Source organism: Lepidochelys olivacea (assembly GCF_965140295.1).
Source record: "Lepidochelys olivacea isolate rLepOli2 genome assembly, chromosome: 3".
Taxonomy (NCBI): domain Eukaryota; kingdom Metazoa; phylum Chordata; order Testudines; family Cheloniidae; genus Lepidochelys; species Lepidochelys olivacea.
Genome location: NC_140413.1, coordinates 151,894,898 through 151,910,326, shown reverse-complemented (window position 1 = coordinate 151,910,326; position 15,429 = coordinate 151,894,898). Strand labels below are relative to the sequence as shown.

Sequence of the window (15,429 nt, the reverse complement as noted above, 5' to 3'; positions counted from 1 at the left end):
CAGAGCTCTGCCTGGGATGGAGTCCGAAGGGGCAACCAGCGAGCCATAATAAGCAGTACTCAAAAACAGCTCATGAATATATAATTAGGGACTTTCCAAAAAGGTCATGCAGGGCAGACAAAACTGGCCTGAAGCTGGTTATAGCCGGTTTTCCATGTCCTACAGTGACCTGGCGGCCCCGAGAAAGCAGAAGTTCCCTAACTAGGCTGTAACAAAGTCTTCCGCAGTCCCTTACACTCCTCCCCTCGCTTTCTCGAGCAACATCAGGGACCATGAGGACACGGTGCGGTGGGGAGACCGTGCACAGCAGTGGGAAACTAGACTACGGCCACAAATACAGCAAAAATACAAGCCAAGGAGGCATATAAGGCCAAGGAGGAGACCTTGGACAAGATGGGCGGCCCAACCCCGTAAAGTGGAGAGCCAGGACCAAAGCCAGGCGTCCCCTTGCTGCTGGCGGATGCCCTCCACCAGCTGCCAGAGGCTTTGTAAATCGGCTTCAGTGGAAGGCCCTGTGTCCGTTACATTAAAGCAGCACATGCCAGGAAACTCCTGGCATGGATGGCCGTGTTGGAGCAGTAAATAATCAACAGCTAGCCTGTTCTGCAGCATTCCCTGACGTACCTCTCCCAACTCGTGTGAAAGGAGTGCGAGGTCAGGTTGATGGCTTTCGCAACCGTACAAGCAAGGTGTTCCACCGCATGATAATTATGCGCCACCAACCCAGGAATGACAACCAATGAAAAAGCAAGAGCCGCAGCCTCGGCCTCGGAAAATAACCTTACATCAGCTTTACACGTGAAGTCAAGGGGGATGGCATCTCTCCTGTGGCGGGCAGGGAACTGTGAGGGGTGTGGAAAGATGAGGGGGGCCACTCGGCCAAGAGCACAGGGGCCCCCTGAACTATTGGCTGGGATGTAGGTATAAGCGATCTTGCCACATAAGAGAAACCATCCTGTTGGCAGTTTCATATGCTCATATGCAAATGAAACATTAGTACGTTCATTACAAATCAAATCCATATTCGTATGCTCTGCTGCAACATGCCTGGCATTCACAAAGGACATACAAGAGGAGGCAAAAGTGACATTGGCAAGGCGAAAAGAATACATGGACGTGTCTAAATCATATTGGGCTGGACCCAAGGCATACAAATCCGTATAAGTAATAGTCTTATTCATTGTCTTAAGTAAGGAGTAGTGCTGCACAAGGGCCGGTGCGGTACAGACGCCAATGAAACAGGTCTCCATCAAGGCTCCCATGGCATATATACGCAGTAGACAAAACGATGTCGCGTTCACAGCACTTTGGGCTAGTACCAACCAGGCGTTCATGGCTGAGGTGGCAGCTCCTCCAGCTGTGTTACTCATAACAAGCGCTGCGACAAGCGGGAGAGCTAGACCATGCAGAGATGGTCTTCTCCCTCTGGGAGTATGTACACCCATCCTTCCCCAGTGGTGAAGACGACGGCGGCTTGTGGTTCACGTTGCGGTAACGTCCACCACATGCTAGTTAGCATGTGCCACTCGGCCTCGCTCAGGACACTGGTTTCCAGACCGATGGGAGGTAAAGGAACAAGTTTACACAGGGCCTCCCCTCACTCCCAGTGCACTGGTTCTGTTACCACGTTGGCGCACGAGAGGGCGCCTAACCAGCAGTCCGAACTCAACCAATACGGGGGATAGAATCTCATGCCGGAAACCAACGGGTGTAAGGAAAACCAGACATGGTGGCTCACATTGTAACTGCGCTTGGGCGGGCCAAGGGCTCACCTCTTGTCCAGCCTGCAGGGTATAGGGGTGTGGTGCATATAGGGTTATGAGGCCCGGCGTTGGGTCAATCACACCCCGTGCCTGTATCAAATTTACCCGTAGGAGGGTAGGTATGGTAGGGGGAAAAACCAGCCGCTGGAAGGGTGTCTGGCTACCTAGTGAGCAATTGTTCAGTAGCCAGACAGCCTGTTCCAGCACCCCAGACCATCCGCAGAATGTATGGGTGGGGGCAAGGTGACGGATCTGGTCCTTCAAGAGCCCTTTCAGGCGTTCGATAAGGCCACTCGCTGTCGGCGTGTAGGGCAGATGGTAGTGCCAATCCACTGCTGCGTCTGCAGCCCAGGTTCGCACTGCCTGGGCCGTGAAGTGGGTTCCTTGGTCACTCTGCAGAGTGCGTGGAGACCTGTAGCGGGAGCACAATTGCTGCAGCGCAGCTAACGTGGTGGCTGCGGCAGCGGTTGCACTAGGATACACAAATAAAAGGCAAGTATATATATCGACAGCTGTGAAGGCATACTGCTGGCGTCACTCTTGAGGCAAGGGGCCGATATAGTCCACTTGCCAATCCTGACAGGGGCCAGTAACTAGATAAATTTTACCGGCTGGTCCCAAAAGGGCGATGGGCGCCAAGCGGGAGCAGACCGGACAACTGGCATGGACAGTTCGACACGCCGCCAGGGGTAGGGAGACGCCTTGGCGGAGGGCTGTAATTTGCGTTGCTCGGGCTCCTCGGTGGCCTCCCTCCACATGGTACCATTCCGCTAGCTGCAAGGCCTCTCCTCGGGCCATATCGTCAGCCACCGCATTCCAGTGGGCCTCGGAGGTTTTCGCCTTAGTGTGGGTGTCCACATGTCGCACAGCCAGAGGGGCCTGTCGGGTGTAGCGTAGCAGTTGCTGCCAAAGCGGAGCTCCCCATAGGAGCTGGCCTGCGACTTCCCAACCCTTCGCCTCCCATGCAGTTATCCAGGTCTGGAGACCCTTATACGGTACCCAGCTGTCTGTATATAGGTAAACCCATGGTGGGGCGCCCTCAATCGCAAGGGTGGCGGCCCGCAGTTTGGCCCACTGGCTGGAGCCGGCCATTCCCCAAGCCATCGCAACTATATCTGCATAGGGGGTATAGGCTATGGCCCACCACTGCCGGGTTCCCTGAGCTGTATAGGAGGCTGATCCGTCCGTAAACCATACATATTCCTGCTCTCGGTGGACACGTGGTCCACCGGGGGGGACCTCCCCTACTGGGGAGGAGGGCACGGGGTCTTCCACTGGGGGCAGCTCATCAGTGCGGGAGGGTACATGCTCAAAAGTGACAGCCCCCAATAACAGGGCATGTGGGGTGGAGAGGGAGGGCCAGCCCAGCAGCATGCACTGTTGCAAGTAATGCTTCTGCTTAAAGTGGGTTGTGAGCTGTGCAACCCCTGTCTGCATTTGGGCTGGCTCTGCCCATACCCAGTGCCCCAGAGGAATGGGCATGCGCATAATGACCAGTGTGGGGCCTGTTATGCGCTCGGTATCTTGCAACGCCCAGACCACTGCCAGGATCTGCTTTTCCAGGGAGGTGTATCTGGGTTCAGTCCCCCTCAATGTACAGGACCAGAACCCGATAGGTTCCTTTTGCTGGGCCGCTACCTGCTGCCATAACCCCCACGAAACCACGTCTGCCACCGTGGTGACCTCGAGCTCAAAGGGGACCCCAGGCTGCGGAGTGTGGAGCCGAGCATGAGCGTGCAGGGTCAAAAGGCACTTTGATGGCTCTGCTTCCATTGCCAGGGCGCCGCCTTTTGTACCACGGCCTGCTAGGGCTGCATAAGGAAGGCTAAATGGGAAATGAAGGCACGCCAGAACCCAAGTAGACCAAGGAAGGCTTGCAACTCTTTCTTTGTCTGGGGTGGGGGATAACGCTGCACCGTTCGTTGTACTTTCCGGGGAATTTGCCGCTCTGGCCCCGCCCACATGATACCCAGATAGACTACCGTCTGCGTGGGGCCCTGGATTTTATGCGGGTTCAGAGTCCATCCGCGCGCCTCCAGGCCCGTAACGACTGCGTGCAACGTATCCGCCACCAGTTCACGGGAGGGGCCAGATACCATCACATCATCAATGTAATGATAACACCGGGTCACGTCTGGCAGCCCTAGGTGGGCAAGGTCTGCACTCACCAACTGATGGCAAATCGTTGGGGAGTGCTTCCAGCCCTGCGGCAAAACACAGAAGGTGTACTGACGAGCCTGCCACGAGAACACAAACTGTTCCTGACTGTCAGGAGCAATGAAGATGGAGAAAAAGGCATTAGCGAGGTCTATGATGGCATGCCAGGGCAGGGCAGCTGCCGTGATACGCTCTATTAAGGTCACCATGTCCGGCACGACAGCCATCAGCAGAGGGGTGACCTTATTCAACTCGCGATAGTCAACTGTCATACGCCAAGTCCCATCTGGTTTCCACACTGGCCACGGGGAACTATTGTATGGGCTTAAGATGGGCCGGATAATCTTGGCTTCTAACAGCGCACTAATCGTCTGGGTAATCTCCTCCTCCCCTCCAGGGAGGCGATACTGTCGTTTTGATACTACAGCTGTGGGGGGAGGCAACACCACGGGCTCCCAATGGGGGGCGCCCTGTAGGATCATCAACACCCGTACCTCCCGGACCCAAGTCGCGCTTACATACTGGGGATGTCCAAACGCGAAGAGGCCGTACTGGTTATCCACAGAACAACCCCACAGGACGTCGATGCCCAGTATGTATTCTCCAATAGCAGCTGCCAGAACCATGGCCTGGAACGGAGGAGCCTTCCCCAGGGTAAGGGTGACAATAACCTCATATGCCGGGGTCTCCGCTCCTCCGAGGCCTTTTACGACAGTGGCTCGGCCCTGGGTCTGCGTGGAGTGCAAGATGGTGACTTCCGCACCCGTATATATCAATGCCAGAACGTGTTGGATTCCGTTCCAGGCAGAGCTCCAGTGCACTGGGTTCCCCGCCTCCATGACAGCAACACTTGGAGTCCCCGTTGCGGGTGTGTCACTTACCTTCATTAAAGCCAATAACTCACTGCTTTGCTGCATGTAGGCCTCGTTCTTTCAGAGCACTCCTGATAGGCCTGCGGCCTAGCACGGAACAGTCACTTTCATGAAAAGTTGCACAGAGCTTACCCCAGAGCTTCAGTGTTGGACCAACAACATGCAAGTTCCCCAAAATATGAAGAAGCATGTGGCCATCATCCTACCAGATCTTGCAGTTCATCAACAGAAAGGGGTATTCCTCCACATAAGCCCTAGAAATTTATCACCCTAGCAAGTTCACTAACATTAATGTGCGTAGTCTGGAAAGGTCAATAATGCTGGGATTTGGGGAAATTCACTTATGCATCTGAGGAAGTGAGCTGTAGCTCACGAAAGCTCATGCTCTAATAAATTGGTTAGTCTCTAAGGTGCCACAAGTCCTCCTTTTCTTTTTGCGAATACAGACTAACACGGCTGTTACTCTGAAACTTATGTTTTATGTAATGAAAAATGGAACTTTTGCTCCCAAACCACTATGGACATTACTGGGGTGGTTCCAGCTGTTGTTCTGGGAGGCCAAGCTTACCCTCTGCTTCTCTGACTTATGAAGCCTTTTATGGGACACTTGTATAAGAGAAAGGAGCTGTTCAACTATACCTGGAGTAGCAGCATAACGACTACAGAGCATGCATTTGGAAGAATAGAAGGAAGGTGGAATCTCATGACAAGGCTGAAGACCCCTGAGAGATACCTGTCTTGTGTTAAAGGTGCTTGTTGTAGTAATATCTACCAGACATGGTGATGTGCAGCCAGTGCCCAGAAGAAAGTTTCTAAATCCACCTCAGTAGATGCTAATGTGACAGATTATTTTAATGTAGCACTTAATACTTACTGGATGAGGTTCTCTCTGCAGTACTGTCAACCTGGCTCGCCAGCTAGGTCTCTAGTGGTGTCTGCAGTTGAGTCTCTGACTGGCTGTAAGGAGCGTTGAAGAGATTGTAGCTGTCCAGGGGAATATGCTCCTGGCTGGGATCCATGGTTGCCTGTGTGGTTTCCAAAGGTGACTGCTTCATTGTGGACCAAACTGTCCAACATTTACCAGCAGTTTGTTGTGGCCTCTTGGGTAAAAATCTGTTCTATTCTATTCTAGTTCTTATATTGCACTTATCATTGTAGTAGCTGAATGCCTTCCACTGGTGCAGTGAGCAATGTGGCACACACACACACACAAAACTATCTATGTATACTAGAGAAGGCAGGGAAAAAGAAATGGCTCCTGAGAAAGTTCTCATCTCCTGAACAGACAAGGTTTAACCTTATCGTAGAAAGTTCCATTGTGTCAGAGAAATGAAGTTGTCAACCAGAATGTTCATCCCAGAGCTTAAGGCAATCTTTTATATAACCTGGGCTCAGGCCATGCAGCACCTTGAAGATAAGACCCAAGACCTTGAATTTGATTCAATATTCTGCGGAAGCATTTCACAGTATATAAGTGTACTAGGAGCATTACAGAGGTATGATTTTGTAATTCTGCCCTAGCTCCTTGTCTTTGATGCATCCTGGGAATACTCCGCCTATATTTGCTCTGCTAAACACCTGTAGCTCTTTGTATTCCAGTGACTATTGGAAAGACTGAACTCGGTCCTTATCTGTCTCCAGAGGTCACAGCAGGATCTCCTAATATAAGCACACACAAGCATGATGGCTATAATGGGCTTTGGGGTCTGTGAACTTGTCACAAGCTGGATTTGCAAAGAGATGCACTTAGGTGAGTGCTGGTATTTAAAGAGTGGGGACATCCAGTCAAGTGGACCCCAAGCAGTAGAGAGTGCACAGGTAACCTAATAGACCAATCAAAATGAGAAGCAATCACAGAAGCATAGAAATGTAAGGGTGGAATGGACTTCAAGAGCTCCTGTGCTGAGGCAGGATCAACCTGTTCTTAAAAACGTCCAATGAGAGGACTCCACAATCTCCTTTGGTAACCTATTCAGTACTTACCTATCTTTATAGCTACAATATTTTTCTGAGTATCTAATCTAAATCTCCATTGCTGCAGACTAAACCAACTACTTCTTGTCCTACCTTCATTGGACATGGAGCACAATTGATCATTGTCCTCTATAACAGCTCTTAACATATCTGAAGATTGTTATCAGGTCCCTCCTCAGTCTTCTTTTCTCAAAACTAAACATGCCTAGTTTATTTAAACCTTGCCTCATAAGTCAGCTTTTCTAAGCCCTTTATAATTTTGTTGCTCTCCTTTGCACACTCTCTCTCTCTCCAATTTGTCCACATCTTTCTTAAAGTGTGATGCCCAGGCTTGGACATAGTATTCCTGCTGAGGTTTTACCAGTAATGAGTACAGTAGATCAATTATCTCCCACATCTTACAAACATTCCTGTTAATACATTCTAGAATGATATCAACCTTTTCCACAACTGCATCACATTGTTGGTTCATATTTAATTTGTGATTCAATATAACTCACAACTCCTGTTCAGTATTACTACTGCCCTGCCAGTTATTCCAGTTATATGTATTTATGCATTTGATTTTTTTCTTCCTAGGTGTAGTACTTTGTACTAGTCTTTACTGAATTTCATCTGATTGATTTCAGACCAATTCTCCAATTTATCAAGGTCCTTTTGAATTCTAATCCTGTCTTCTAAAGATCTTGCAACCCACCCACCTTGATGTCATCTGCCAATTTTATAAGTATAGTCTCCACTGTTATCCAAGCCACCAATGAAAGTATTGTAGGGACAGACCCTACATATGTCTTCCCAGTTTGATAGTGAATCACTGATAACTATTCTCAGAGTAGGTTCTTCAAGAAGTTGTGCACCCATCTTACAGTAATTTCATTTAGACCATATTTTCCTATTTTGTTTATGACAATGTAATGTGAGATTGTGTCAAAAGCCTTACCAAAAATCAAAATATATTATGTTTACTGCTCTCCTTCTATTCATTAGGCAGTAACTATCAAAGCAAGTTATGTTGGCTTGGCCTGATTTGTTCTTGGCAAACCCATTTTGGACATAAGTTACCACTCTATCCTCTTGATGCTTACGAACTGATTCTTCAATAATTTGTTCCAGGATCTTTCCAAGTATTGAAGTTAGGCTGACTGGTCTGTAATTCCCCAGGTCCTCAAAGCAGTGTGGAAGGGCAGTAGAAGGATTACCTGCAGTGCCACAGCTGTTAGGAAATGGTGATGTACCTATATGAAGTTTTCAGTACTATGTCTCATTTAGAACTAGAATCAACTTGCTTCCATGAAGATTAATTATAGTGGGATAAGACACAAGATAATGCAAAATATCATTTGTGTTTGGATGCAAGGCAGTTTATGCAAATAATAATCTGAAGATATACTTAAAAAATCCTTTCCCCTATAGACAAGGGCTCAATGTCCTTTTCTCTTTGTTCTCTTTTTCAGATATCAGGAGAGTGGGACATGCTGCTGGCAACTCCCAGGAGAGTCAATCCACTAAGATACATGTGCATAGTGAGTCTAAAAAATGATTTTGGCTTTTATATCCAACCAGGACAGGTATTTTAAAGAAATTTTAAAAAGCTGCTCCATAATCCTGTGTTTTTATTGCACAATGGACTGGTATAAATGTGCCTAGTTGCACTAACTCCAGAGCTACACCAGTTTCAGCAGCTGAGTACCTAGCTGAAGTAGTTTTGTCTCTCTTCCTGCTATAACTGCACTGTAGGTGTTAAACCCCCACTTCTCCAGCAATGTAAAGGGACCTTAAAAGGCATGCAAGTGATTATACCCCATTTAAGATGCCTTTAGATTACGAGAGCAATATAAAGTGACTTCTTCCTTCAATAGAGGCAGTGACATACTAGCTAAACAGTTTTTTCCTTTATGGAAGAGCTATCTTCCCTCAAAAGAGACACCTATAATAAGCACCACACACACTACTGATGTTCCTACCAAGTCACCACTAAGACTTAATTGTATTCTTCATCTACATACAATACTGAAGCACAACAGATAAGGAGTCAGGGTTCTGATATGGTGATCCTCATTTAGCTGTAACACTCCTTCAGACTTAAAGAGAACAGGTCCTGCAATAGGACAAAAAGGGAAACTAGTCCCCATGTATGGTACACAGAGCCAAAAGAGTTTCCACAGCCTCATTAATTTATTTGGGTGAGGAGGATCTCCCTGGAGTGGAGATACAGATGTTCCAGGGCCTCTGGGGCAGGATTCAACACCGAAACTATTCCACAGCATCAACACCAGCTTCAATGGCAGATCTTTGGATTTCTCCTTCTCTGACCTCCCTCATATTCCCTTTCACCAAACCATACCTCTATGAAACTTTACTCTGTGCAAGATGGTAAAGATCCCCTGTGTGACTTCACCAGATCCGGCTTCTCCCCAGTGGAACTATACCAGTTCATGCCCATACATATATAGACAAGCATGTCTAGAGGGTTCATATCAAATGCTAGACTAGTCACCTTCTTCCACTTTCCTTAGATGAGCTTTTGATAAAAGGTAAGTGTGGTTTAATATACTCCTTCTTGCTTTGTTTATGGTTCACATAAAGGCCCTTCCATATTGACACTGATTAGTTTTACTTTCCCCACAAAAATCCCTGTTTTTATTCATTAATATATAACCTTTAGTTGCGCTTAGTTTATAGAGAAGATTGTCTTCCAATTCTTTCATCTTCCGCTTATTAAAAGTTACATCTTCCATGAGTTTAATTCGCTCTCCCTCCAACTCCTAGTGTCAGAAATCAAGAAAATGATACAACTGTTTATTGACTATACCACTGCATCATATTTAAAAAGCACTTGTCCATACTGCAGCATACTAGAGCTTATATTTTATTTCAGTTATTTTATATTTTCCCCATTTAAATAAATGTTATTTCTATAACGTTTTTTATTTCTTTGTTTGAGTAGCATGCTTTTCCTGTGTTTATCCAGCTTCAATTATCTTAATAAATGCCAAATTGCAGTATACAATTTCTAATGCTGATACTAGCACATTGACAGGCCTCTTTTCCACAAGTTCTCACTCTTAAGAGAAAATTCACAACTGTGTATTTCTGTTTAGAAGTTTCCTTTCTGAAACTTACTAAAACATTAAAAAAGATTGACAGTTTGCCCTTCTCTACTTGCATTTTTCATCCCATATATTAAAGTTAGCTAAACAAGTACCACTATTGCACAATTAGTATTGCAGTTCTTTGTTCATCTTGCTAGCTTACCTGTTTCTCAGTAAGAATTACTCTTTTCAGTAATTGATTCTCAAGTCCCTTCATTGTAACAGTGAAATCAATAACTGATGTTTTAGCATTGATCTCAGGTGTGAAAGCAGGATTGGGTAGTTTTGTAGTAATATACAGTTTAAATGTAGTCATCACCTCTACCTCCTTATCACCAACTTTCACCTGAAGAAAAAGTTCACAAGTGTCAAGTGACAGCAGATGAGTTTGATTTTAACCAGTAAAGCTAATTGACTGACTGTGTACAAACCATGGAAACATTTACATCATTGAAATAACAAAGATTGCAATTAGTATATTTTAGAGTAGTAGCCATGTTAGTCTATATCAGCAAAAACAACAAGGACTACTTGTGGCACCTTAGAGACTAACAAATGTATTTAGGCATAAGCTTTCGTGGGGTAAAACCCACTTCATCAGATGCATGGAGCGGAACATGCAGTAGGAAGATATATATACACAGTACGTGAAAAGATGGGAGTTGCCTTACCAGTGGGTGGTCAGTTCTAATGAGACAATTCAATTAAAGTGGGCTATTATCAACAGGAGGAAAATCACTTTTGGAGTGCTAATCAGGGTGGCCCATTTCAAACAGTTGACAAGAAGGTGTGAGTAACAGTAGGGGAAAATTAGTCTGGGGAAATTAGTTTTTAGTTTTTGTAGTGACCCTTGCACTCCCAGTCTTTATTCAGGCCTAATTTGATGGTGTCCAGTTTGCAAATTAATTCCAGTTCTGCAGTTTCTCATTGGAGTCTGTTTTTGAAGGGGTTTTTTTTTTTTTTGAAGAATTGCCACTTTAAGTCTGTTGTTGAGTGTCCAGGGAGGTTGAAGTGTTCTCCCCCTGGTTTTTGAATGTTATAATTCTTGATGACTGATTTGTGTCCATTTATTCTTTTGCATAGAGACTGTCAGGTTTGGCCAATGTACATGGCAGAGGGGCATTGCTGGCACATGATGGCATATATCACATTGGTAGATGTGCAGGTGAACGAGCCTCTAATAGTGTGGCTGACGTGGTTAGGTCCTATGATGGTGTCCCTTGAATAGATATGTGGACACAGTTGGCAGCAGGGCTTGTTGTAGGGATAGGTTCCTGGGTTAGTGTTTTTGTTGTGTGGTAGTTGCTGGTGAGTATTTGCTTCAGGTTGGGGGGCTGTCTGTAAGTGAGGACTGGCCTGTCACCCAAGGTCCGTGAGAGTGAGGGATCGTCCTTCAGGATAGGTCATAGATCCTTGATGATGCGCTAGAGAGGTTTTAGTTGGGGGCTGAAGGTGATGGCTAGTGGCGTTCTGTTATTTTCTTTGTTGGGCCTGTCCTGTAATAGGTGACTTCTGGGTACCCTTCTGGTTCTGTCAATCTGTTTCTTCACTTCACCAGGTGGGTACTGTAGTTTTAAGAACGCTTGATAGAGATCCTGTAGGTGTTTGTCTCTGTCTGAGGGATCGGAGCAAATGCGGTTGTATCTTAGAGCTTGGCTGTAGACAACGGATCATGTGATGTGTTCTGGATGAAAGCTGGAGGCATGTATAGAGGTCAGTAGGTTTCTGGTGTAGGATGGTGTTTATGTGACCACAGCTTATTTGCACTGTAATGTCCAGGAAGTGGATCTCTTGTGTGGACTGGTCCAGGCTGAGGTTGATGGTGGGGTAGAAACTGTTGAAATCCGGGTGGAATTCCTCAAGGGCTTCTTTCCCATGGGTCCAGATGATGAAGATGTCATCAATGTAGCGCAAGTAGAGTATGGGCATTAGGGGACGAGAGCTGAGGAAGCGTTGTTCTAAGTCATTTCCAAAATTCCCTAAAAACTGCATGTGTGTGTACAAGTGCAAGGAAGTTTAAGCAGTGGGTATGAGCTCCCTTGTCATGCACACATAGGCTTACCTGGGCTACTTCAAAAACACTAACCCTGGGGAGAGTGGGTTAGTGAGGAGGTATCTCCACCTCACCACTATTGCCTACCCTGCTCTGGCAACTCAATCAAAATAGCAGCAAAGAATGTTTAAACAGTTTTATAGGAGACAATTCTCATTACCACCAATAATTTGGACTACAGCCTCTGTCAAGTAGTCTTTAGCTTCCAACGTAATTATACATACTTACATTGAAAATTAATAAAGATAAAAATACCCCAAAGACAAATTGTTTTGGTCATTTAAGATTAAACAGGATACAATTATTTTAGTTGGGGATTCTTCCATTTTTTCTCCTTTTATAGTTTATAAAGGTAATTTTCTTGGTCTAGAGAAAGTCGCAGTGGTGGGGAGAACTGCAGAGGAAAAATGGTAGCTATAATGTATGCTAGAACAAAGTAGATGGACACTTCCCTCATTTCCATTAGGAAATCAAAATGGTCTCTCTGTGCTGTTATATAACTAAATTAAGGGGAAAAGAACTGCACGAGTCATTTGAGCACAAGAATAAAAAGACACAAGAGGAGGACAGATATTTCTTATTACTAGTAAAGCACACTCCAAAAAGTTAAAGGTCATGCATCGTTATGATCACCCCACTGATGAAGATAGTTAGATGTCATTTCTTCTGAAGCCTGTTGTCATAAATATAGAGGAAAGAATAGCATAAAATCCCTCCTTGGCAGCTGTACTGAAGGACCAATGAGGAAACAAGATACTTTCAAATCTGGGGGTGGGAGAAGGATTTGTTTGTTGTTCTCTTTGTTTGTTCCCTCTCTGGACAGGGAGAAGCCAGGCAGGTACAACATTTCCTGAAAATATACCTGCAATATTCCATCTAAAATTACAGAAATTGTAAGTAGGGCAAGGAAATGAGTTAGGTTATCTTTTGTTTTAGCTGTGAATTTTCCTATGCTACAGAGGTAGTTTTATTCCTGTTTTTGTAACTGTGAAGCTGAGCCAGAGGGGAATCCTCTGAGTTTTAAATCTTTTTATTTACTCTGTAAAGTTACCTTCCATCCTGATTTTGCAGGTGTGATCCTTTTATTTTTTTCCTTATAAATAAAGTTATTCTTTTAAGAGCCTGATTGGTTTCAGTGTCCTGAAGACAAAGGGTCTGGTCTGTGCCCCCGTTGCTAAGGCAATTGGTTGGTATATTGTTCTCAAGTCTCCCCAGGAAAGGGCGTGAAGAGGCTTGGGGGGATAGGGATTCCAAGTGACCCTTTCCTGAATTTTTGTGTAAATTATTTGGTGGTGGCAGCAATACCATCCAAGGACAAGGAAAGGAATTTGTGCCTTGGGGAAGTTTTAACCTAAGCTGGTAGAATATAAGTTTAGGGGGTCTTTCATGTGGGTCCCAGAGTTCAGAGTGGGGAGGAACCCTGACACCTGTTAATTCTATTCTTAGTGGAGGCTAGTTGGGCATCACTTAAAAATCAATAGAAAGCACACCCATTCAATAGGATTAATGCAACTCACTGCTGACTTGGAAGCCTCAGGAGTGACCTCTAATTAAACTCAGATTCCTCATACACCATCATGTTACTTTGCTACTAGATCAACATGTCATCTCAAACATCACATTTTATTATTTAAGTTTGCTGTTTTTAATGAATTTTTATTACCCCATAGAAAATAAAATATGTTCCATTTAGTAAAGCTTTAGAAAGCTAAATAAAGAACTATATTATTCAACACAAAATAAACACTATTATAATTCTTCTGTTAGGTAACTAACCTTGAAAGAGGTTCCTGATTTAATGAAATTCTTTTCTAATATATTATCCAGTGCTGGATCCAACTCTTCACTTATATCCTCAATCACTAGTGATCTTCCCAATGAAAGGCTGTCCTCTAAGTGCGTGCGGAAATACTTGTGGTTCAAAGTTGTCACCTTTGAAAGGAAACAGTTCATTATTATAAATACAGAATTATGTGTTCAAAGTTCTTTTCGAAAACCACAGGATTTACTAGCAAAATTGCTTTGCTTGCTTTTGCATTTAAAAGACAGCAACATGTTCATTTGGCTTAGTGTAGCAATCAGTCTTCTTGTGGTAAAAATATTTTGTCATGTATACAGTGAAATGTATTAATACAACTTTGAATTAATGAAGATGATTCAAGAGATTGGTTGTAATGGGATATGGAGCTTTTCACTACTAGGTTTCAGAGTAACAGCAGTGTTAGTCTGTATTCGCAAAAAGAAAAGGAGTACTTGTGGCACCTTAGAGACTAACCAATTTATTTGAGCATCAGCTTTCGTGAGCTACAGCTCACTTCATCAGATGCATGCTGTGGAAAGTACAGAAGATCTTTTTATACACACAAACCATGAAAAAATGGGTGTTAACCTTCTGTAGTGGTATTCTCTCCCCCCACCCCACTCTCCTACTGGTAATAGCTTATCTAAAGTGATCACTCTCCTTACAATGTGTATGATAATCAAGGTGGGCCATTTCCAGCACAAATCCAGGGTTTAACAAGAACGTCTGAGGGGGGAGGGTAGGAAAAAACAAGGGGAAATAGGTTACCTTGCATAAGGACTTAGCCACTCCCAGTCTCTATTAAAGCCTAAGTTAACAGAATCCAATTTGCAAATGAATTCCAATTCAACAGTCTCTCGCTGGAGTCTGGTTTTGAAGTTTTTCTGTTGTAATATCGCAACATAGCTATTCAGGGGACACCATCACAGGGCCTAATAACATCAGCCACACTATCAGAGGCTCGTTCACCTGCACATCCACCACTGTGATATATGCCATCATGTGCCAGCAATGCCCCTTTGCCATGTACATTGGTCAAACTGGACAGTCTCTACGTAAAAGAATAAATGGACACAAATCAGATGTCAAGAATTATAACATTCATAAACCAGTCAGAGAACACTTCAATTTCTCTGGTCACGCGATTACAGACATGAAAGTTGCGATATTACAACAGAAAAACTTCAAAACCAGACTCCACCGAGAGACTGTTGAATTGGAATTCATTTGCAAATTGGATACTATTAACTTAGGCTTGAATAGAGACTGGGAGTGGCTAAGTCCTTATGCAAGGTAACCTATTTCCCCTTGTTTTTTCCTACCCCTCTCCGCCCCCCAACGTTCTTGTTAAACCCTGGATTTGTGCTGGAAATGGCTCACCTTGATCATCATACACATTGTAAGGAGAGTGATCACTTTAGATATGCTATTACCAGCAGGAGAGTGGGGTGGGGGGAGAGAAAACCTTTTGTAGTGGTAAACACCCATTTTTTCATGCTTTGTGTGTATAAAAAGATCTTCTGTACTTTCCATAGCATGCATCCGATGAAGTGAGCTGTAGCTCACGAAAGCTTAGCTCAAATAAATTTGTTAGTCTCTAAGGTGCCACAAGTACTCCTTTTCTTTTCACTACTAGGTCACCAATATAAGTCTGATGCAGATAATTGAAGAATTAAGTTGTTACCATGTTTCACCCAACCATTTGTTTGTTTTCAAC

The 15,429-nt window shown here is 44.7% G+C and overlaps 1 protein-coding gene across 1 annotated transcript in view; it reads right to left on the bottom strand.

Annotated features, from left to right (window-relative positions):
* Nucleotides 1-15,429, bottom strand: part of DNAH8 (dynein axonemal heavy chain 8) — a 589,186-nt gene that overhangs the window by 67,139 nt on the left and 506,618 nt on the right. Inside the window, exons 75-77 of the mRNA XM_084624647.1 lie at nucleotides 13,688-13,843; nucleotides 10,022-10,204; nucleotides 9,426-9,531 (exon numbers count right to left, since the gene is read on the bottom strand). Coding sequence (XP_084480773.1) covers nucleotides 9,426-9,531; nucleotides 10,022-10,204; nucleotides 13,688-13,843 — 445 coding nt within the window. The remainder of the gene's footprint in view (nucleotides 1-9,425; nucleotides 9,532-10,021; nucleotides 10,205-13,687; nucleotides 13,844-15,429) is intronic.